This window comes from Meriones unguiculatus, chromosome X, assembly GCF_030254825.1.
Source record: "Meriones unguiculatus strain TT.TT164.6M chromosome X, Bangor_MerUng_6.1, whole genome shotgun sequence".
NCBI classification, from domain to species: domain Eukaryota; kingdom Metazoa; phylum Chordata; class Mammalia; order Rodentia; family Muridae; genus Meriones; species Meriones unguiculatus.
This window is the reverse complement of record NC_083369.1, coordinates 76,501,974-76,524,533: the sequence shown is the minus strand read 5'-3', so window position 1 is coordinate 76,524,533 and position 22,560 is coordinate 76,501,974. Positions and strand designations below refer to the sequence as shown.

The window sequence follows — 22,560 nt, the reverse complement described above, 5'->3', positions numbered from 1 at the left end:
CAAGGTCATTCTCTGCTACATAGTGTGTTTGAGGCCAGCTTGGGCTATATGAGACCCTTTCTTTAAAAAAACCTGAGAAAGAAAGAAAAAAAAAAAGAGCCATCTATCCAGTTATTATTTATTGGGCACATGTGCTAGGTACAGATTCCAAATGTGACAGCTTAAGGAAGGGAAGGCACAAGAACATGGTTGGAGAAGTTCATAGTTGAGGAGGATTGGGTTGGGTTAAGAAAAGTTCTCTTTTGAGATGATAGAAGACTTAAGTATGCTCATAGGTTGAAGGGAAAGAGTCAGTAGAAAGAGAGGAGATGGAGCAAGGATTGCAAAGCGTCCTCAAGGGATGAGAACATGTGCATAGGGATAACAAGCCTTGAAAAGATGAGAGATACTTCATTCTTAGACTAGAAGGAAGCAGAAGGGTGGGTCCATTTTTAAAGCACAGGGCGTGAGATTGTATGAGTTTTGCAGCCTCAGGATTGCTGGCAAAGTAAGCTGTCAGACTATCATGTGAGTGACAGGGTCAGGAATCATATTGGAGCTTGAGAAATCAAATGAATGTCTGGAACGAGCAATGCGAATAGTGGGAAAGGAGCCAATGAAGACCAAGTAAAAGGGCTATTATAGTACTCTAGAGGCTCATCTGAAGTGAGAGGGTATTGTAGAGAGCAGAGAAAACCCTGAGTGAGTGAATGTATATATGATATGGACATGGCCATATCAAGGACATCCCAAGGCCTCGACCCATGGGACAATTGGAAAAGCTGTTACCCAAATGGTTGAGGCTCAAGAGAAATGGCAAGTCTCCTTTTGGTTGGGACTCTGAGTTTGAGTGTTTATAATTGATCAGTGTGTGCAAACACTAGCAACTGCAGCTTCCTCCTCCCAGACATTTCACTCTGTAGCAGGTCACTTTCACAGACTTGCTACAGAGACTAGCTAGCCCTAGTCCCTGTGCTGTACCTGATAAGCACACTGAGGTTCGAAGTGGTTAGGGTACAGGTAGCAGAGCCTACCCTAATCCCAGCTTCACTGTACCTGTGTCTATCCTTTCTTTATTACCTAGCCACCCCTAGCCAGGGTTCCGGGACCCAGGACACATGGGAGTTGTCAGGCCATGTATTTATAAGTGTCGAGACCCACAGTTTTTTTGTTTGCTTTCTTTCAGCTTTGACAGCTATAGAGTAGTTGGAACCTGAAATTTATTCAGTTTTTATTATTTTCCTGGGCCAGCAAGATGGAAGGACAGGGCTGGAACAGAGCTGATGGTGTGGATAAGAATGTTTCATGATCCACACAGTGTTGCACATCTGTAGTCTCAGCTACTAGAAAGGCTGAGGCAGGAAAATTGCTTGAACCCAAGAGTTCAAGACCAGCCTGACCAACATAACAAGACCCTATCTCAATAAAGAAAACATGGTTCAATTGACCAGCCATGTGATTCATCTTTGGCAGAGAAGGAAGTGAGACCAGGAAGCCATTGATATTCTGTGAAATAAGGAAAGGGAGCAGATTCCTGAGCATCCTGAGGGATAAATCATATTTAGAAGGGTCAAAGACCTAAGACAGCTAGTAGATACCAAGTTGCAGTCAGAGAGTTGGGTGTTTCAGGGAGGATTTCTTGGGTGGTAACAGAAAGCCAAAGTTATGAAGTCAAGGCAGTCACAGCATGTGGATCCTGAAAGTTGATGAGTTGTTAGAAGGTACATTGTAATCACCTAGAGTGATTGATTGTTGAAAGATTGGGTCAAAAGAAGATGGGCTAGGTCAATGAAAGGTATTCTCCACCAACAAAATGAGCGAATTGAAGCCAAATTCAAGAGTACATAAAGGCAGGTTTATTGGGGACAGCAGCTCTTGGGTGGGTTGACTGATCTCACAGGTGAAGGTCAGGGAAGTCACTTTGAAGACAGGGAGAGAGAAAAGTGGGGGAGTCAGAGAGAGAGAAAGAGACAATTCACAGAGGGAGGGGGGAGAGAGGGAGGGAGGAGAAAGACACACAGAGAGAGCCAAACTGTCTGGATTTTATAGTGAAGAGCCTCCCAGAGAGAGGAAGCCCAGCCCCTAGGCTGAAAAGATGAGGTTGGGACTAAGGGATACTGGGAGAACCTGGAGGCCAGGTCTGCTTTAGTATGCTAAAACAGGCACCTCACTTTGCCATTCCCTCCCTCCCCTCAGTATGAAGGTCTGAATCTCAACAGCCTTCAATGAAAAGAGGATTTACATTGACATGGAGGAAGAGGAGTTGTCTAGAGGGATTGTCTAGGAGGGCTACACACTTAACCATCTTATCTCACCTCAAGGTGCATGGGTTGTAGGGAAAAGAAACATATCCTGGAGATGGTTGCTGGGTGATAGTGTCTCCAAGACAAAATTAGGTTTCAGTCAGGTAAACAGGTGGATGACAGATGACAGCACTTCTCAGACTTCAATGTGTACCCAAACCACTGAGACTCTTGACAAAACTCAAGTAAGATTAATGATCCAGTGGCATTTAATACCCTGACACCCAACATCTGTTGTTCAACGGTCACCTCTGTGTAGGTCCTACACATTTGCTTCACCCCCAAAGGAAACTCACTGGACAATTCTCCATTCCTATCTCACCTCAGCTTCTGGTAAACATTGCATTTCCTGTCTCTGTCAATATCACAGTTCTAGGTGCTTCATATAAATGAAATCATATGGAATTTGTATATGAGTGCCTTCCTCCCTCCAACCTTTCCCCTTTCTCATTGTTGGGGATTGAACCCAGGGCCTCACATGTGTTAGTCACGTTATATGAGAATGTCTTTATAGCTGAAGATATTTTATTGTATGGGTGGTCCACATTTTCTTTATCCAGTCATCAGTTGATAGGCACGTAGGCTGTTTCTGTTATGTAGCTGTGGTTGATAGTTTCTCATTCCTCTTTAATGCACTAAATTTTAGCTCCCCACCTTTCTTCCCGTTGCTAAAACGTGTTAGGTTAGCTTCTGCCTCAGGATCATTATTACATGCTTACTGCTTGGACTGCCCTTCTCTTGGATCTCACTGTGCTTGCAGCCCAGATTATTGTACCCTCAGAGAAGCTGTGCTTGTTCATGCCATCAAAAGTAGCCGAATTCCCAATACTTTCTATTCATTACTCTGTTGTAGTATCTCCACGGTGCATCTCACTGCCAGAAATGAAGAAGTATTTAGACCACTGTGCCTTTTAGATCATTTAGTACTGTTCTATGGCTCATGGCCTCATTCTCAAAATAACTTTAAATGCCTAAAATGTACCAATTATAATAAAAATAAGTTAGCAAAATATTTTTAAATTATGATTTAGTAACGCATATGCTTCTCTATTAAGTTCCAAAATAATGATATCCATTTGCAGGCTTAATAATTACTAGAATACAGAAACAATGATGGATGTAGATGTTGTTTTGACATATGTACAACCACTGGACTAGGAAGAAAAATATGAGTGACCTTTACTGGATAGAAAAGTCACTGGTGCTGCAGACAGTACTACAGATAACTGTCTCTGTTTATAACTAAAGAAACTGGTAAACATCAGTTAGAGATGTATTTCATTCCTAAGTTTGTAGATTCTCCAAATTCTATCCATAGACTTCCTGGAGGTCTGTAAGCTCCATGTTTAGAAATATTTGGATAGGAATGGAAAGATGGTTCAGCAATTAAGAGCACTGGTTGCTCTTCCAGAGGTCCCCAGTTTGATTCCCAGCACCCATCTGTGGCCTTACAACTGTCTGTAACTTCAGTTCCAGGAGACCCACCACCTTTTCTGGCCTCCATAGACACCACACATGCATGTGGTGTACATGTAGGAAAAACACCTCTACAGGTCAGAAAAGAAGAATTACATGGATGGTCCATAAAAGTCTCAGACTTGTCACCTTAATAGGGCAAATATTAATTGTAATGATGAGGAAGGATAGAGTCTCCTAGGGAAGAAAGTGCTAAATGAAAGCTGTCTTCTATGGCCCTCCATGGATCTAGGGTGTGGGTCATATAGAAACATCCTCTTGGAAGGGGCATGAGAAAAGCAGTGCCTTGAAAAAAGAAATGAGAATTCTCAGCAGAGGGATCTTTAATGTCCAAGAAGCAATTAAAGAAATGTTCACCATCTTTAGTCATCAGGGAAATTCAAATCAAAACATCTCTGAGCTTCCATCTTACACCTGTCAGAATGGCTAAGATCAAAAACTCAAGTGACAGCACATGCTGGTAAGCATGTGGAACAAAGGACTCCTCCATTGCTGATGGGAGTGCAAACTTATACAACCATCTCTGTGTTTAACTTAATATTCTTGCGTATGTCCTTTGAAATCTATAAACATAACTCTAGCTTCCACAAATCCCAAGGCTACAAATGCCATCAAATAGTATCTGAGATCTATAGTTCAGATTTCTTCACATATGTATAACCTGCCTACCTAATGTTTTTTTTTTTTTTTTTACAAGTATGTTACATTTCCTTTCGTTTATTGTTTTGTTAAAATAGCTTTATAAAATGTGGCATTTTTGGTTAGCCTGAATCTGTGTTCCCATGCTAGGGTCACACATGTTGGCTTCATAATAAACTATCTTATATTTCCTTTGAAAAAAAGAAAAAAGAAATGATTGGTGATGCAGCCACATACAGAAGGAAGGATTTTCTTTACCCCAGAGTAGAGTTCAGTAAGGGTAGCAACATGTGTCGAGGAGACAGCCATGTGGGGAGATCAGCTGTGGGGACAGAGGTGAGGGAACTTGGAGTGGTAAGTGGAGTCCTTACTGTGTGCCAGACACTGGCAATACCAAGCTGACCTGCACAAAGATGAGTCATCTTTCAGATCCTTCTAAACTGAATCCTGGTGGCCGATTGGCTGGTTTGGCAGGTCTGATCTATGCACCTCCTCAGAGACTCTGAGAGCCAGAAGCATTAGTAATGAGATGCATATAGCGTTTCAGAGATTCAAGAGGAAGGAAGGTGAGAAAAATCTGTTCTTCTGTTTCCTTTGTATGAAGCCAAAACTGAAGTAAAAACGAAGTTATGTAACAGGAAAGCAAAGCCATGCCCTGATCATATAATTCAAACCAGCTACTCATCTAAAAATTAGCTATGTCTGAGGGATGCTTCCTGTACTCTCACTATGAATTCTTCAGGAACCTTCTAAGACTCTTTGCTACCAAGGGATCACTTATGCTTCAGAACAGTCTTAGCTGGGGAAGGAGTGGTCAAAGGAAGAAAGAAAGAATGATATTTTTAGATTTTTTTTTCCTTTGGGGTGCTAGAGATACCCTGCACCTGGGTTTCTTCCTGTATGCAGTTCTCAGGATGCAGGATTCTGTGGTTCTTTTTTTAAATGCTGCTTTCGTCTTCTCTCCTAGAGGGCTCTTTCACAAAGGCTCAGGTTGGGAGCTGCTGTAGGTGGGAGGTGTTGGTTGGGTTCATGTCTTTCTTTGATCATTCTCCTGTGGTAATGGAATCTGAAAACTCCCTGCCCTGGGCTAAGGGAATGAACCTCTTCTTGCTTGAAGGGAGGCAGCATCTCCAGTGGAGAAGCAGTATATAAAATGAGATGAGAAAAGAGGTAGAGCTGAAGCTGAGATGACCTAGTTAGAGCAGAAAGGTGATGTCGGGGTTGGGTGGAGCAGAGGCAGGTGAGATGGCTCAGTGGGTAATGATGTTTGCCACCAAGCTGGTGACCAGAGGTCCATCCCTGGATCTCTCATGGTGATAAAGGAAAACTGACTTCCATAGGTTATCGTATGACTTCCACCCTTATGCCATGGCACACACACCTACACACATATACACTTAAAAAACAAAGGAAGGAAGGAAGGAAGCAAGAGAATGTCAAGGCAGTTGAGGTAGCTTCAGTGCAGACAGGGCTAGGAAGAAAGGAATTTCCAGGAAGGTCTGGGACAGGGAGGAGTGGGCTGACTGTTCTTTTTTGAAGTTTTTAAAAATTATCATGTATTAATTATACGTGATACTGGGTTTCATTATGATACTTTTGTGCATGTGCAGCATGTGTTTTTTTTACTATATTCACTCCCCATTGTCCTCTCTTATCCCCCCCTTCCACTTATCGCCTTCCTTTTCCCAAGTAGTTCCTCTTTACTTCATTTTTTTTAAAAAGAGGTATTTTATTAGTCACATTTTCATTTATTTATTTATTTGTATACGTGTGCATGCATACTATGGTGCATGTGTAAAGGTCAGAGGGCAGCGGCAAGAGCCAGTTTTCTCCTTCTCTCACGCAGACACTGGGAATCAAACTCAGGTCCTCAGGCTTAATGGCAGGTGCCCTTACACACTAAGCCATCTTACCAGCACCCTCTTCTATTTTTATGCCTTTCTCTATTCATGTAAGCAAATATGTTTAATTAGGGTTATTTATAGGAACATGGATAAGGGATTAGCAATAGAAGATGAGCAATTTACCAGAGGCTACACTACTGAAGAAAATATCTCTCCCTCCCTTAACAACTGCTAATGCCTATAGACCTTCAGTTCACTATTGTTTAGAAGGCCTTGATGAATCTGGTATTGTGGTACACATAAGTAATTCCAGTACTCAGAAAGCTGAGGCAGGAGGTTCATGAGTTTGAGGCCAGCCTGAGCTACATAATGAGTTCCACAGCAGCTTAGGCTATATTGCAAGACATTGTTTCAAAAATAAATAGATGTGTGCATGGTGGTGCATACCTTTTTTCTTGGCACTGTGAAAGTAGAGAGAGGCAGATCTCTGTGAATTTGAGGCTAGCCTGGTCTACATAACAAGTTCCAGACCAACCAAGGCTACAGGAAGGCCCTGTGCCCAAAATGAATGAATGAATGAATGAGTCTTGTTGAGTCATAGAGGCTGCCTCAGAGAACTTTTCATGGATACTCAGTGAGCTGGGGTTCCTATGTAGATAATTGGGGGGAAGGATGCCTAGATGAGAAGTAGAAAAATATGTGGCTATCAAGGTTGTAAATTGATATGTTCTAATCATTGTTGCAAGAGTGAACAAATATCTCGCAGCGAGGTCTGTACACAGATCCAGTCCAAAAGCATGGTGTGGGGAGATGTAACGGGCTTAGATCGAGGACCCAATATGGAGGAATGTCATCCTAACCCCACAGATCCCACCAGTGGCTTCCACATTGCCTCAGGGCCTGTGGGTTTGAGAGAACATTAACTCCTGTCAGTGAGAAAGCCAATATATCACACACACATATACCCAGCAGTATATATATACTGGGTCACAGAAGGGATTTTGAACATAAGAAGAGGTGGTCAATAGGAAGCAGGTAGGCATAAAACTGAGCAGTGACGTGTGCAAAGGCATGATTGGGATGAAGAAAGAGAAATGGTCATTCCACAGTGAAGAAATATGTTTGGCTCATGTGTGGACCAAGAAGTCAGCCAAAGCTGACAATAGAAAAGCCCAATGAGAAAAGCTGGAGAAGCCCAAGTAGATGAGGGAGGGTCCAACTACACAGGGCACTGCATTTCTAAGTTTGATTGTGTCAAAAAGCAAGCATTTGAAGCCATTTCTTTCCACTCTAGCTACAAGCCCATCATGGAATTCATCGATGCTCAGTTTGAAGCCTACCTGCAGGAGGAGTTGAAGATCCGGAGAGTACTGCACACCTACCATGACACCCGAATCCACGTCTGCTTGTATTTCATTGCCCCAACAGGACATTCGCTTAAGTCTCTGGATCTAGTAACCATGAAGAAGCTGGATAGTAAGGTATGAGGCAGGAGCGGGCGCTGAGCAAACTGGACTCTTACTGATCTAATACACAATGGATGCTCGATTCCAGCAGAGGTTTTGTGGCATCGTAATCCAATCCTTTATTCCCTTGCTCCATAAAGATGATGTTACAGATCCTGCATTTGTATCATATGCGTTGTCATCTGAATTCCTAGTATCAGGGATGGATTTGTCCTCAGTGTTCTTCCACCCTGATATGTCTTGGAAATAAGAATGGATGTAAGCAAGATGGCTGTTTACAGCATAAGGACAATGGTTAGCGAATGGAAAGGTGTGGTTTTTTAACTTTTAAAAACTATACTTATTTTATTTTATATTTTTGAATATTTTATCTGCAAGTATATATACCTGTGCACCACTTGCATGCCAGTCGATGAAAGGAGTTCAGAAGAGGATATCAGATTCCCTAGAACTGGACTTAGAAATGGTTGTGAGCCACCAAGTGGGTGCTAGAGACCAAATCTGGGTCTTTTGCAAGAGCGACAGTGCTCTGAAATACTAAACCATCTCTTCAGCCATCTTCAAGGCCCTAGATTCAATTCCCAACACCATAAAAACAGAACTAATTGAACATTCGATATTTTTTTTGAGACAGGGTTTCTCTGTATAGCCTTGGTTGTCCTGGACTCCCTTTGTAGACCAGGCTGGCCTTGAAGTCACAGAGAGCCGTCTGCCTCTGCCTCCTGAGTGCTGGGATTAAAGGTGTGCACCACCACTGCCCGGAGAACATTGGATTCTTTAAAAGACTGTAGTTTGTTTGTTTGTTTGTTTTTCCTAACATTTGGCATGCTCCAGGCACTGTGTACTTATTCATGTTACTTCATATTTTTTTCCATTTGTATATGTGTGTATGTTGTTTGTGTGTATCTATGCATGTTTGTATGTGTGTAAGTGCATATGTATATTGACGTTTGTGCAGTTGGAGATCGAAAGCAGATATAAGAATCATCCTGTATCATCTCTCTTTCACCTTATTCATGGAGGCAGAGTCTCAGACAAATCAGTATTCACCTATGTGGCTAGTCTTGCTAGCTAGCTTGCTCTGGGAATCCCCTGTCTCTGCCTTCTGAAGCTGAATTATAGGTAGGTTGCCATGCCCACCTGATATGTTTGTGGGTTCTGAGGAGCCTAATGCAATAAGAGCTTAGGCACTGGGCCCTGTTTTTCATTATTTTCATTATATATTGTTGTTTGATTGTTTTTAAGAAAAAGTGTTTTATTATATTTTGTCTTAATTTTTATTTATTTTTAACCAAATTTTTTTCATACAATATATTCTGATCATGGTTTTCCCCTGTTCAAACTCCACCCAGGTCCTTTTCACCTCTCTCCATCCAGCTCCCTGTCCTTTTACTCTTGTTAAGAAAACAAGAAGAAGAAGAAGAACAACAACAGCAACAACAACAACACACATACACACACACACACACACACAAACTTCATGGAAACAGAAACCAAATATATAAGTAAATGATGAATAAGGCAAAACATGCCCAAACAAAGCAATTTGACAAAACATCTACAAAAACATATACTGCTGGGTATGGGGAATATCCTGGAGTTAATATATCCAGTGATGTATTTATTGGATATATTTTATACTTTATTGGAAAAAAACTAGGTTTTCCTTTCTAAGTAGGTATCAATTGCATTTAGCTTTTTGTTTCAAGATGGGGCCTGTGTTTACTTCCCCCCTCTCAGCAATGGGATCCTTCCTGGTTTGAACCTGTGCAGGCCCTATGCCTACTTACTACCATAGTCTGTGTGAGATGTTATATGCATCAGTCCCATTGTGTCGAGAAAATGCTGTTTCCGTGGAGTCATACATCACCTGTGGCTCTTACAATCTTTCTACCTCCTCTTCTTCAAAGATCCCTGAGCCATCAGGGAAGGAGTTTGATGAAGACATCCATTTAGGACTGAGTGCTCCAAAGTCTCACTTTCTGTACATTGTCCAGTTGTGAGTCTCTGTGTTAGTTCCCTTCTACTGCAAGAAGACGGCTAAGCAAGGCACTGATGTATGGGCATAGCAAAATGTTGTTAGGAGTCGTCTTATTGAAATGTTCTTTTAGCAGAACTGTGGTATTTGGTTTTCCCTTAGGCCTATGGCTTAGCCAGTCTCAGATCTAGCAGTGTCAGGCATGGGTTCTGTCTCATGGAATGGGCCTTGAATCCAATTAGATAGTGGTTGGTTACTTCCACAACATTTGTAGCACTATTGAACCAGCATCTTGCTCAGACAGGTGACCGTTGTAGTTTGCAGGGTTTGTAGCTGGTTGGGTAGTTGCTTTTCTTCTTTGGTAGTGTGCAAAGTACATTCCAATACTATGAATACTAGTCAGTAGGCTTACAGGCTCTAGTTAGGCACCAGATCAACTTCTCTATGTTTGATGAAATATGTTAAGTACTGTCTTCAGCAATAGGAACTGGGCCCTGTTTTTGGCCTTCTAATAATTTAGTATATTTAGGTAGTGTTAATTACACTTTGCATATGACATCACTGAGGCACAGAGAGGCAAGTAGCCTGATCAAGGTCAGACAACTTGTAACTGAGCTGAGATTTGGCTTTAGCTCTCTAACTGCAAGTTATTTTAGTGTACAAAATTCTAATTTACATGTAGTCATTTGCTAGCATAGCCATTATAAAAACTAAATGTCAGCTATAATCAGAAGAAGGCTTTTTTCACTTTTGCAGGAATGAGCTCACTGCTCATGAATAATAGGCTGCTTCTGAAATGTCTTCATGCCCAGTGTGCCACCATATAGGGCAGCAGTGTGCCAAGTGGGACGGCAGTCTGGTGGGTGGGCTGCATTAAGTAAGCAGTTTCTGGCTTATGTTTATTGTGTACCAATGAGGATTTGGCAAAAAAAAAAAAATTATAAAGAATCCTGGATTTGCCCACTGTTCCATCTTGGCAAAGAGTCTGATCTTTTGATCCCCAAAGACTTCAAGGAAGATAACTGCAAGGTCTGGGGTTTGTGGTATGCGCTATGTGGTATGAGCTTTCAGGAGACTTTGAAAGTACAAAATAGAGACAGGACTTCTTCAGTTCTGGAGCTCTCACTCTCTTCTCAGAGCCCCAGGCCTGAGTACCATTCAAGCTGCCCCAATGGGGTCTGCGAGCAGGAACAACTCCATTCTCTACAGGAACCTGAGATTTAGTGTGCTCTGTCTCCCAAAGCCATGCACATCTCAGATTTCTTTACCTTTACAATAAAAGCTTTCTCCTGTATTGGAGGGATTTCAAGCGTCAGGGTTCAGATGGGTTGAGCTTTGGGCTTTCTCTGGGGCTCTCTCTTGGTATCCGAAATTGGGCATTCACACCTGCTTTCTTACCCAGAAATAAACCCTATGACTCAAGCATTAGTAATTTGTGTAGGGTGGTGCAGGGGTGATATAGGATCTCGTGAAGCTTAAAGCTACCCTCAAACCCACGATGTAGCCAAAGATGTTCTTGAATTAATCTTCCTGCCTCCACTTGTGCAGTGCTGACATTGTAGGCGGAGCTGAGGCTGGAACTAAGCTAGCATCCTACTGACTGAGCTGTATCCCTAGCCCCAGTCTAACATATCTGTGTAAGTTTCATGCCAGATTGGTAGTACTGGGTCTTCTTTGCTTAACTGGCTGGTGCAAGTAAGAGAGCCACATGTTCATGCTCACCAAGTCTGTTCCTGCTTCCTTTTTCTAATACTTTCCATGTGGATCCATGTTATATCTGGCTGGGGTGAGCCTAAGTTGAATGGGTTGGGAAAACTTAGTGCTACCTGTCACCTTGTCAAACACAAATTCCCTGTCATCTTTCTTCTTTGAATCACTCTAGCAGTGACCTTGATTCCAAGGTATCACATAGCTCCCCAACTTAGATCTGAACTGGTAGCTAGCTCATAGTTGCTACCAGCTTTGGGAATAAAGCTGACTTGGACTTGAATTTCAGTTCTGCTACTTATCTGCCCTGTGGCCTTAGACCAGATACTTAATCTCTGTATGGTCCAGTTTCACAGTAGTAAAACATTAATAACAACACCTTCTGGGAAAGTTATTGTTAGGATTAATTATGCTAAGCTGTACATAGGGTACGTAGTTTAGTGGCCAACACATAGTAAATACTTCTTATTGTTTATTATATTGTCATTTGGCTAAGGGTGGAGAGTGCTGGACCTATATGCTGAGCTGTCCCCTCTGAGAGCCAATGGGAGCCATAGGTCTTGCTAGTTACCAACAGTTGATCCCACTTTATTCCTCTTTTTCCTAGGTGAACATCATCCCCATCATTGCCAAATCAGATGCCATTTCTAAGAGTGAGCTGACAAAGTTCAAGATTAAAATCACCAGTGAACTTGTGAGCAATGGAGTCCAGATCTATCAGTTCCCCACGGATGATGAGTCGGTGTCTGAGATCAATGGAACCATGAATGTGAGTGGCAGCACAGGATTCAGCTTTCTTCCATCTTGGTGTGGTAACTTGATTACCTGAGTCTCAGGTATTGGTAACAGGGGAGTCCAGAAACTAAACAGTTTCTGTTTCTAGTGATGGCTGCTACAAAGTTTCAGTGACATGGAGATTAGTAACCTGGAAAAGGGAAAGGCTGGCCCTAGGCTGAGTGTGGAGCAGAGAATTCAGACCTCTCCTTTCATTCTCCTTCTCCTTTTTGGCTCATATATATGTTCGCGCGCGCGTGTGTGTGTGTGTGTGTGTGTGTGTGTGTGTGTGTGTGCAGGTGTTCATGTGTGTGGAAACCTTAGTTTGATGTTGGGTGTCTTCCCCAATCACTCTCCACTGCATTTATTGTGGTAGGGTCTCTTGCTGAAACCAGAGCTCAGATTCTGTCTCTCCTGGACAATGTGCCCTGGGGATCCGGTCTCCCCCTTCCAAGTCCTAGGATTACAGGTAGCCACTGTGTCTGGCTAGCTTTTGTGTGAGTTCTGAGGCTCTGAGCTTAGGTCTTTTTGTACTAGGCAAGCCTGTATCCATTGTGCCATCCTTCTAGCCCTCCTTCTTAATACCCCTGAGATCTGGGCCAGGCAACCTATCAGACTGGGCTTCAAGAAAGGCATACCTTGTTTGTCTCTGATCCCAACATTGCTGAAAGGTGGGTACAGTAAAAGACATAAAGTCTGAAAAGGTTGATTGGCCTCAGAGGCTCAGGGGTGGGCTGTTGTCTGAGAACTAATCCCTGTTGTCATGAATAAAACAATTAGAAATAGCTTTCACTTTTGCTGACAATCACAAGTGATTTTCTTAAAAAAGGTTTTATTTATTTTTATTTTTGTGTATGAGTATTGAGTGTTTTGCCTGAATGTAAGTGTACCATGTGTGTACAGTCTCCACTGAGGCCAGAAACCCTGAGATTAGAGTTACAGATGTTTGTATAGCTGCTTTTGGGTGCTGAAAATCACCCAGGTCCTCTGCAAGAGCAGCAAGTGCTCTCAACAAGTGAGCCATCTCTCTAGCCCCAGTGGTGTTATTTTTAACCACCGAGGTTATGCTTTGCCTTATTAAGTGTGAATGAATTTACTAAAAGCATCCTCCTTTCTCGCCTCCTCTGCCTCCCCCTGCTAGAGAAATGAGTAATAAAGAAGGCAGAGAGTCAAACACTCCCCGCGTTTCTTTACAATGTGTTGATGCTGTTGCTGTGAAAGCTTCAATGTTGTGATTTCCAGGAGACAGCTAATAGCTTCCAGCAAACCTCTGCTTGGGGGAACAAATTTCTTTTTCTCTATGGAAAGGCATCAGTGTTTCCTAATGACATAATGTCAGGAGACAGCCAAACTCAGGAAAGCCTTGTAATAAAAGCCATTTTTAGCAAACTTTTCCTGCTGCTGGTGCCCTCTAAGTTATCATTACAACATCAGCTGCCACCTCCTGTTAACTGGCCAGCAAATTAGCATAGCCAGGCAACAAGTTACTATCTAGCCTGATGTCCTGCCCATCAGCTTCTCAATAGAAGCTCTTCATCAGCCTTGACAAGCCTGACTTCACGGTATAGTCTGTGCCTTGCAGAGTTGTGTTCCATGTGACCTGTATGGTCAAAAAATTTTTTTAAAATAGTGCTGTCTTCTCCAGGAGTCGAGGCATTTTGATGGAAATGAGAGTCTGTCTGAAAACTGGAAAAGGTGCCCAGCCTGCAGAAAAACAGGAAGTGTTTTCTGGGTGTAGCTTGCACCGATGTCTGGCAGCTTCAGTACTTCAGTCACTGAAGATAGCTTCCCAACTCAGTCCCTGAGTCATCAAGCAGTGTTCAGCCTGGTGGTTTCCTTTGCTAAAAGAAATAGGACTGGCAATTTTTCAGCAATTTGAAGGTGTCCCACCAAACTATACCACTATATTATGGGTTAGGAGTGACAATCACCCTTTCTCTGCTCACAGCTCGAATTGGGCCTCCTGCTCAGCCTAGGGCAGATTCAGCCTCAGAGGCAGAAACTCGCCATTGCTATGAAACAACAGTTCTCAACCATCCTGCTATGGCAGTGAAGAGATTGTGGGCCCCATAATACTCAAAAAAGTCCATAGCTCATCACTGCTTCATGTTGAACAACTAAATTAAAAGCTAAATGTGGTAGTGCATGCCTGTGATCCCAGCATCACATGCTGAGGCTGGAGGATCACATGTTTGAGTCTAGCCTGGCCTACATATAACAAGACCTTGCCTCCAAAAGGAAGGAAAAGTAAGCTAAATTTGGTGAATTCAGGATCATTCCTCTAAGTAGCATCACTCAGTCTTTACTCCCTTGCATTCTGTCATGCTTTTGTGAATGGGAAGGGAAGAGAAGGGGTGCCTTACAGATAGCATGCCTGGATTTGAGCATATCTGTGGGAGGGGCCTGTATTGGAAGCCCCTGTGTTCCACATGCTGAATTGGGAAACAGGAATATAATAAACACAGGAGTGCTTTGCTCACCTGCCACCAGTACAACTGTGTCAAAGTCTCTAGAGAGCCCATGGCATATGCAATGGTATCTCCAGAGATGGGGCGAGGATGCTTAGGTGCTATGAGGACTGGTTGTTGGCCTTTAAATTCTTGATATTGTTCCAGATACCCAGCCCTTGCCCACTATACAGTTGTCATGAGAAATAGAAGAGGCAGAATTTTTTTTTTACCTAGTTACAGAAGACTAAACAGTTGCCCTGTTATTCCCAAGTAAGAAATATTTATGGGGGAACATAAATATTGGCTTTTGGGTGGTCCTAGAAACCATTATTTCAGTTTGTGGGGGCAGGAAGTTGGGGGAAAGAGAGTGTGTTTGCTCTATGCCATTTTCAGCACATGCTGGGACTGCTCTCAAACCTATAGACTTTAAATCTCAAAATTGTCACACTGTTTAAATTAATTCATTATTTTGAGACAGGGTATCACTGTGTAGCCAAGGCTTTTCTTAAACTGGTGACCTTCTTGCCTCAGCTTCCTGGCTACAGACATTATAGTACTGAGGCACCATGCCCAGCATATTGTTTAGCTGCAATGTTTGTTGGTCTGACATACACACCTGTAATCTCAATGCTTGGAAGATAGAGGTAGGAAGATCTGAAGTTTAAGGTCATCCTCAGAAATATAGAGAACTGGAAGATAGCCTGAAATACATGAGACCCTGTCTTAAAAAACACACAACAATAAAATTTAATGCTATTCTTAGAATAGCTCAAACTGTGGTCAGGGGTTGAAGAATAGGTGAATTACATGATTAAGTTCAGTTAATTGGCTATTTGTTAAGCACTGGATTTGATTGCCATAGAGACATTGTATTTGTGCCCAGTAAGGGTACATGGTTGGCAAATCACAGGGAGGCCCTTAGGCCCAAATCTGTCCTTTCCCTCGACCCAGTAATGGTGTCTCTATTGTTTCCATGGTTATATGTTGGAATGACCAATGGTATTTGAGTAAATTAGGTAACAGCCTTGTTTATCCATTAGTGGGAACCTGAAATGGGGGCAAGTAGAACCAGCCTCATGACTGGGAAGCCTTGTTTATCCTGGGAGGAAACCAAGGCCAGTTTGACAAGATCCTGATGGAATTTCACAGCCTAAAAACAAAACAAAGCAAAACAAACAAACAAAGCCAAAATCATTCTTCTGGTCTTCGAAGCATAATACATGTGGTTGAGCAAGAATAAAGTAAGTCATGACAGTTGGATCATCAAACAACTTTCAAATGGACCAAGGGGAGTTTAAGGTAGACATGAGACTGGAAAAGTAGTGCTGTGATTTGAAAGTGTTGCCCATGTGATTGTATTAGGAGAGGGAGCCTTTTAGGGGCCTGGAAATGCAAACCTATAATATCAGGCACTCTAGAGGCTGAAGCAAGAGGACTACAAGTTTAATATCTGCTTAGAATACAGAGTGAGTTCCCAGCCTGGGCATCTTAGCGAGACCCTGTTTCAAAACAAAAGCTGAAAGAGAAGGCTGACAATGCATAACTCAGTGGTAGAACATGTGCCTGACACGTGTAAAGTCCTGAGTTCAATTCCTAGGATTGATTTTGAACAAGAGAGAGGGTAGAGAGATGGCTCAGAGATTAAGAGTACATACTACTCTTCCAGGGGCCTTTAGTCCTGTTCCCATTACTAACATATGGTGACTCACAACCCCCTGTAACTCCAGCTCCAGGAGATCTAACCGTTTTCTTCTGATCTCTTTGTGCACCTGCACTCACATGCACATACCCACTTACAGGCATACATATACACAAATAAAAAGAAATCTCTTTTCAAAAGAAGAAAGATTGAAGAAAAAGAAAACAGGTGGGAGTGGTGCCTGCTTTTATTCCCAGCAGAGGCAGGCAGATCTCTGTGAGTTTGAGGCCATCCTGGTCTACAAAGCGAGTTCAGGACAGCCAAAGCTACACAGAGAAACCCTGTCTCCAAAATTAAAAAAAAAACAAAAAAAACTTAGCCTCAGGTATTTTGTTTTAACTGTACAAAATGGACTAAGCAGTGAATCTGGAGCCTGAGGCTGTGTTGTGATAGCACTCTGCACCTAGGATCTCCAATTTTGGTGTCCATCATCAGAATTTTAGGTAGAGTTCATACAGGGTCTCCTTAACAGTCTGATCATCGTGTCAGCAGGATCCTTATCTTGCAACTATCAAGAGTTTCCTCCCTGGGGCCACATATATGAAACATCGATTGTCAGCCTCCTGCAGGGACCTAAAAAAACTAGGAGAAAGTCTGACCTCCATTTTGGGGGGAGGGTATCATGGGTAGGACCTAGTTGTGTGATTGAAAGTTAAAACTCCTCTTCATCTTGCTCGATTCCATTCTGGTTGTCAAAGGTTGTGTCTTTCTAGAGCAGCAGAGTCAGACCTTTCATGCAGTGCCCCCTGACCTGCTGTACTTAGTTGACCTCTAGCAGGTGCTGTTTAGCCAGGACACAATGCAGAGCACCCTAGGTGGCTTGGGAAGACTGGCAGTCAAAGTGTGGTAGCTTCACTGCTTCCTAAAAAGATCTAGCATTAGAGTTCGGGACATGCATGACTCCTTTAAGCCCTCTGTCCTGGCTCCCTTCTATAAAATATAAAGTTTATATTTCTGGCCCTTGGAAGTGATCTGTTTACCTGTACTTTCCAGAAACATCTTTGATGCCCGTTACAAAGTAGTGTTCTGCGGGAGATTTTATGAGGTCCTAGCATTCAGTTTGATGGGGGCTGTGTGTTTGAGCATAGTCAAGGAGCTAGAGGAATCAAATGACAGTAGTTTGAAGAAGTGGGAAAACAAGTGTCCCTGTCATTCTGACAATGTCTTTTGATGATAAAAATAATAGGCCTAAGTGAAGACTGGCATTTCCTATGCCTTTATTTTCTTCTTGTTTTTTTTTTTTTTTTTTTCTTCTTGAGCCTAGAGAAGTGCCTCCCACTTCACACATCCTGAGAGCCCAGGATGCAAGCAGATGATGACACAACATGGTTTTTGTTCTCACCTCCTCCCTCAGTCTAGCCCTCTGCAGTCACTGCTTCTCATCTCTTCTGCAAGCACCAAGCTCATGCCCCTGCTTGAACTTTCTCTTTCATCCTCTTCCCTATTTTGATGGTCCTGCCACCTCTATCCAGGGAATATTTATGATGTACCTACTATATGCCCTTGGTCATGTGCTAACAGGATTTTGAGTACGTAATTTAGGCTTCCTCAGTAAGAGTACAAACTCTCAAACTGCAAAGGAGCATATCTTCTACTTCTTTATGTCGCTTACAGTACACCATCAGAGCCTGTGGTGAAGACTTGGTGACTTGCCCTCTAGGCTCACAGCGTCAGTGAGCTGACATCAGTGAGCTCTTGTCTCAGGTGGCAAGAACAAAGACAGTCCGCCTTAGTGGTTTTAGGGCGTGCTCTCATACTCTAGGAAATGAGCAGTGATGCCAGTGTCTGTACCCAACCCCTTCTGATGCTCATCCACTCACCCACCCCCAGCAACTATGACTGTGGATATAGGTTGCTAGGCCATATATTTGCTTATGTTCTCTATGTGTTGGACCATGCCATTGTTATCTGTTATTGTGAATTCCAGAGCAGAGAAGCAAGAACCAGGTTTCTTCTCTCTGCATGGCTGTAGAACTTTAGAGCTTAATGAATGCCTCTCAATCCTGACACACTGAGTGGCATTGCAGGGGGGAGGGGCCCAAAGGCCTGGAGATGAGCAGCAGTTCCATCGTGGGGTACTTGATGCCTTCCTTCTGGAGTTCTGAATGCTTGTTTGCCTCTGTTCCAGGCCCACCTGCCGTTTGCTGTTATTGGCAGCACAGAAGAAGTAAAGATAGGCAACAAGATGATGAAGGCACGGCAGTATCCTTGGGGGACTGTGCAGGGTGAGTCTCCTCCAGATGGGCTGCACTCAAAAGGCCCCTTCTCTGTGTCTCTGCTGCTCCTGCCATGACATGACAAGTTCCTAGCTTATTCTTAGCCTCTACTACTCAATTTGGGTCTCTTAGAACCATAGTGTTCACTAGCAGCAAGCTCTGGCTCCATGCCTGGATTCTATGATGTGAGCAGGCTCCTTTTGTATTTAATGAAGAAAGTACTCCCGTGACACTAGCCCCAAACAAAACAAAAGATAAATGGATTTGGCACAACATAGAAAGGACTATATAAGTGAGTATGTCACTAGGAGAGGCACAAGAACGTTTACAGCACTGTTATTCATAATGAGATTGCAACAAAACCATTTTATGCTTGGGGGTCCCCACAACATGAGGAACTGTATTAAAAGGTTGTAGCATTAGGAAGGCCAAGAACCACCAGTCTATGTCAACAGGTAGGGTTCATGTAATGCAAGGGGCTTTAAGCAGAAAGAGTACATGGACCACTCTGGACTGTAGACAAAAACTTCTGATGACTGACCATCTATGATGGTACAACCATGCTCAACTCTGTCATTCTAGAATCCCTCCTCTCTGTCCCTAGTGTCCTCTCCCAGAGTTCGAGAGACAGAATCTTGGCTAACCTATCTGTTCATCATCTCAGACACCAGCATCCACCTCTCCATGGCCAAACACTAACATCTAACACAGTGGGGATGGACCTGGAGATATCTTGTCAGAGCCCTGCTTCCACCAACTGCTCTGGCCAGAAATCTACTTCGCTGTGATTTAGTCCACATCTCTCACATCCTTGACCACTACCCAAAATGAAGATCTTTGCCCTGAAGCAAAGAAATGGTACACACTTTATCCTGCTTAAGATTGTCATGATCAGGCCATTATCAGCCCTTGGCAAAACACCTTCTTGGAAGCTTCTACCACCCACATGGGCCACACCAGAGGTCTGCCCGTCCTTGTCCCCATCGCCTGTTTCTACCTTAGTTATTTTTCCTTGCTCTTTGGAGACTCCATCTATGGTCTCTGCTCTCCCTTACACTATCTGTGTTTGAAGCCTGACACTGCAACTTGTTCTCTGTATGACCTTGCCTAGCCTTCTGGAGACCTTGTGGAGATTATGTTCTGTTATCTGCCTGATAAATTCTGTTCTTCCTTGCAGAGTCATCCAAGAGGTTGTGTCTTTGGGGAAGCCTAATGTCTCCTGGGTGCTTGTAGGTCCCCCTCTTCTGGGCTTTTGCTGCATTGCAACCAACCTCCATATCTGTCATTTTAGCACTGTGTTATATTGTTCTGCTTACATGCACTTTCCCAGTAAACTTCAGGTTCTTAACAGCATAGCCCTAAGATTTCATTTCATAATTCTCAGGGCTACACATAATATTGAAAATGGAGATTCCACAAATACTTATTGGGTGAATGGATAAACAGATGTGCATGTATTGCCATGCACAAAGCAGTGCAAAGCAGACATTCCTGTGGAAGTCTGCCTGGTGATTTTGTGTTGAGGCGTTAATGAAAGTCTTTAGTCTCACAGTAGTACAGTTTTTATTATTGCCCTTTCATACTGTTTCATTCCCAATTGTCACAGAAAATAGAATTAGGAGGTTAAATTTGTAGGCGCCATATAAGCAAGCTGCAAAGCAGTGTCACCCTTAGACGTTTTACTTCTCACTTCATCCATTTCTTCTTCTGCCGACCTTCCTTTCAATATACTTCCAATGCCCCCAAACCCTGCTATGCAGTTGAAAACGAGACCCACTGCGATTTTGTGAAGCTGCGAGAGATGCTGATTCGGATCAACATGGAGGATCTGCGGGAGCAGACCCACACCCGGCACTATGAATTGTACCGCCGCTGTAAGCTGGAGGAGATGGGCTTCAAGGACACCGACCCTGACAGCAAGCCATTCAGGTACCACTTTATGCCAGGCCAAGCCAGCCTGACTCAGCTCAGGAAGCCTTGCCCCAGAGAATCAGCAGGGCAAGGAGTATGGGGGTTAGCTAGAGAGTCCAAAGTAACTCCTGGATCACCGACTTTGCTTGAGCGTCCCATTTTTGTATCTGCACATCTACCAAAATAGCTGCCACCCACTTAGAAAAGCAGGGAAAGGAGGGAAAGGCCCCAGAGAAATCATTCTGCTGATCACTCACTGACTTGACCCCTCCTCCCCATATATATCTGCTCTAGTCAGCCAGGCTCACATAGACCCTGAGCTGGGGCTTTGTTCTACTGTGTAGAAATTAGAACCTGTCCTCCATTCCCACATTCTTCATCTGGCTCTCCTGTTGCTTGACAGGTTTCCAATATGTTCTTTTCTACCTTCCCTCTTCTCGAAACCAGAAGGAAAAGTCAGGCATAGTGGCAAGTTCCTGGAATCCAGCACTGGGGAGGCTAAAACAGGATTGCCATGAGTTTGAGGACAGCCTAGGGTCCCTGGCAAGTATTGTACCAGTCAAGACTGCATAGCAAGAGCATTCCTTAAAAAAAGAGGGGGGGGGGGGAGGAAGCTTGGTTATGTGATTTGGTTAATGTTTGCCTAGTATGCACAAGCCATGAGTTCATCCCTAGCTCCAAATAATTAAATAGATAGGAAAGTACAAAAAAAAGGACCATAAAGTAGTCACTTTGCCTGTATTGGTGACCTGCATGATGCTCCCTCTTCCCCTACTGCCTTAGCATTTCAGTATGGGTTTTGTTTTGACCACTGAAGATGAGTAATCACTGGTATTTCCCTTAAATCAGAATCTAAAGTGCTTTTTTCTTATGCAGGGGGAGCCATAGACCAATGAAAGCATCTGCCCTATATATACAATATGTGTCATCAGCCCTACATTTTGAATTACCATGTGTTGCCCTTTACTGTGGCTCTATCTCCTTTCAGGAAATGTCAGACATCCTTGAGCAAGCCAGGCGGAATATCAGTGGGAGGAAAAGGCTTTCAAATGGCCTCTGAGATCCAACAGCACCTGTTTAAAGCAGAAAGAGGGCCCAAGACACTGTATAAGCAGTCCTTTGGGGGATGGCTGCTTTAGGAATGGCAGCTTCCCCAGCCCCCATGGACAGGACAGGCAAGTCAGGGCCCCAGAGCTCCTGAGCTGGGAGAAAAGGAGTTTGTTTCTGATGGAAGCTCCTATGTCTCTCTCATTCACCTCAACAGCTCTCATCTCCATCCTGAAGGAGGTGTGTCTCTGTCTGACCATTTAGTCCTTGACTTTCCTTTTTCTCCCATCCTCAATACCTGTTCCTGCATCTTCACACTCTTCAATTCACTCTTCTACTGGCCCCTGTATGCCTTGCTTGCAAATTCTCCTACCAAATGAAGTACTTTTTTTAGCCCTGCTCTTTCTTTCCAGTTTCTCCCCTGTCAAGAGGTTTGTCTGTGACACGAAGGAAACATTTCTGTATCGACTGTTCCTTTCCTCCTCTCTCACTTACTTCCTCAACCCACTACAATCTGGCTTCTGCCTGCCTCCAGCTCTCTATAAAATAGCCTCTCTCTAAGGCCTGCAGTTGTAGATTGGTGGGCAATGTCACTGTGGCTTGATTTTATCTTTAATTTTAATGTGAAACACTAATTTGGTTTTCATGAGACACTACCCTCTGCCTTGAGCTCTTCCAATACTGGCCTAGTCAGCTTTATCATTCTCACTCTCTATCTTATTACTCCTTGGTCTCACTTTTGGGCTCATTTTCTTCAGCTTTCTTTTTTAATATTTGTGCTTCCTTGGAACACTTACACATGTCTCTGCCCTTTCATACTCCCATCTCTCCGTTCTGGTTCTTTCTATTCTCATAACCCTAATTACCACCAGCTATTTGAAGAATCCAAAGTTAAAACTTTACCGTTGACCTCTGAACCAGTTGATGCACCTGCACCCTGGACATTTGCCTCAGACATTCTATCGATGCCTGTTCTGAAGCTCTAGAAGTATGCCATCTAGTCCATCTTCTTCCTCCTTTTCCAGCATTTTCTGTTACTGTTCATGTTCTACCATCTACCTGGTGGCCCAA

At 43.2% G+C, this 22,560-nt stretch overlaps 1 protein-coding gene across 5 annotated transcripts in view; it reads left to right on the top strand.

Moving 5' to 3' along the window:
* The window catches only part of Septin6 (septin 6), a 76,397-nt gene that overhangs the window by 35,405 nt on the left and 18,432 nt on the right, over positions 1-22,560 (top strand). For all 5 annotated transcript variants that reach the window (XM_060375334.1, XM_060375333.1, XM_060375335.1 and 2 more), the window contains exons 4-7: positions 7,536-7,722; positions 12,000-12,161; positions 18,444-18,540; positions 20,292-20,460. In XM_060375334.1, coding sequence (XP_060231317.1) covers positions 7,536-7,722; positions 12,000-12,161; positions 18,444-18,540; positions 20,292-20,460 — 615 coding nt within the window. The remainder of the gene's footprint in view (positions 1-7,535; positions 7,723-11,999; positions 12,162-18,443; positions 18,541-20,291; positions 20,461-22,560) is intronic.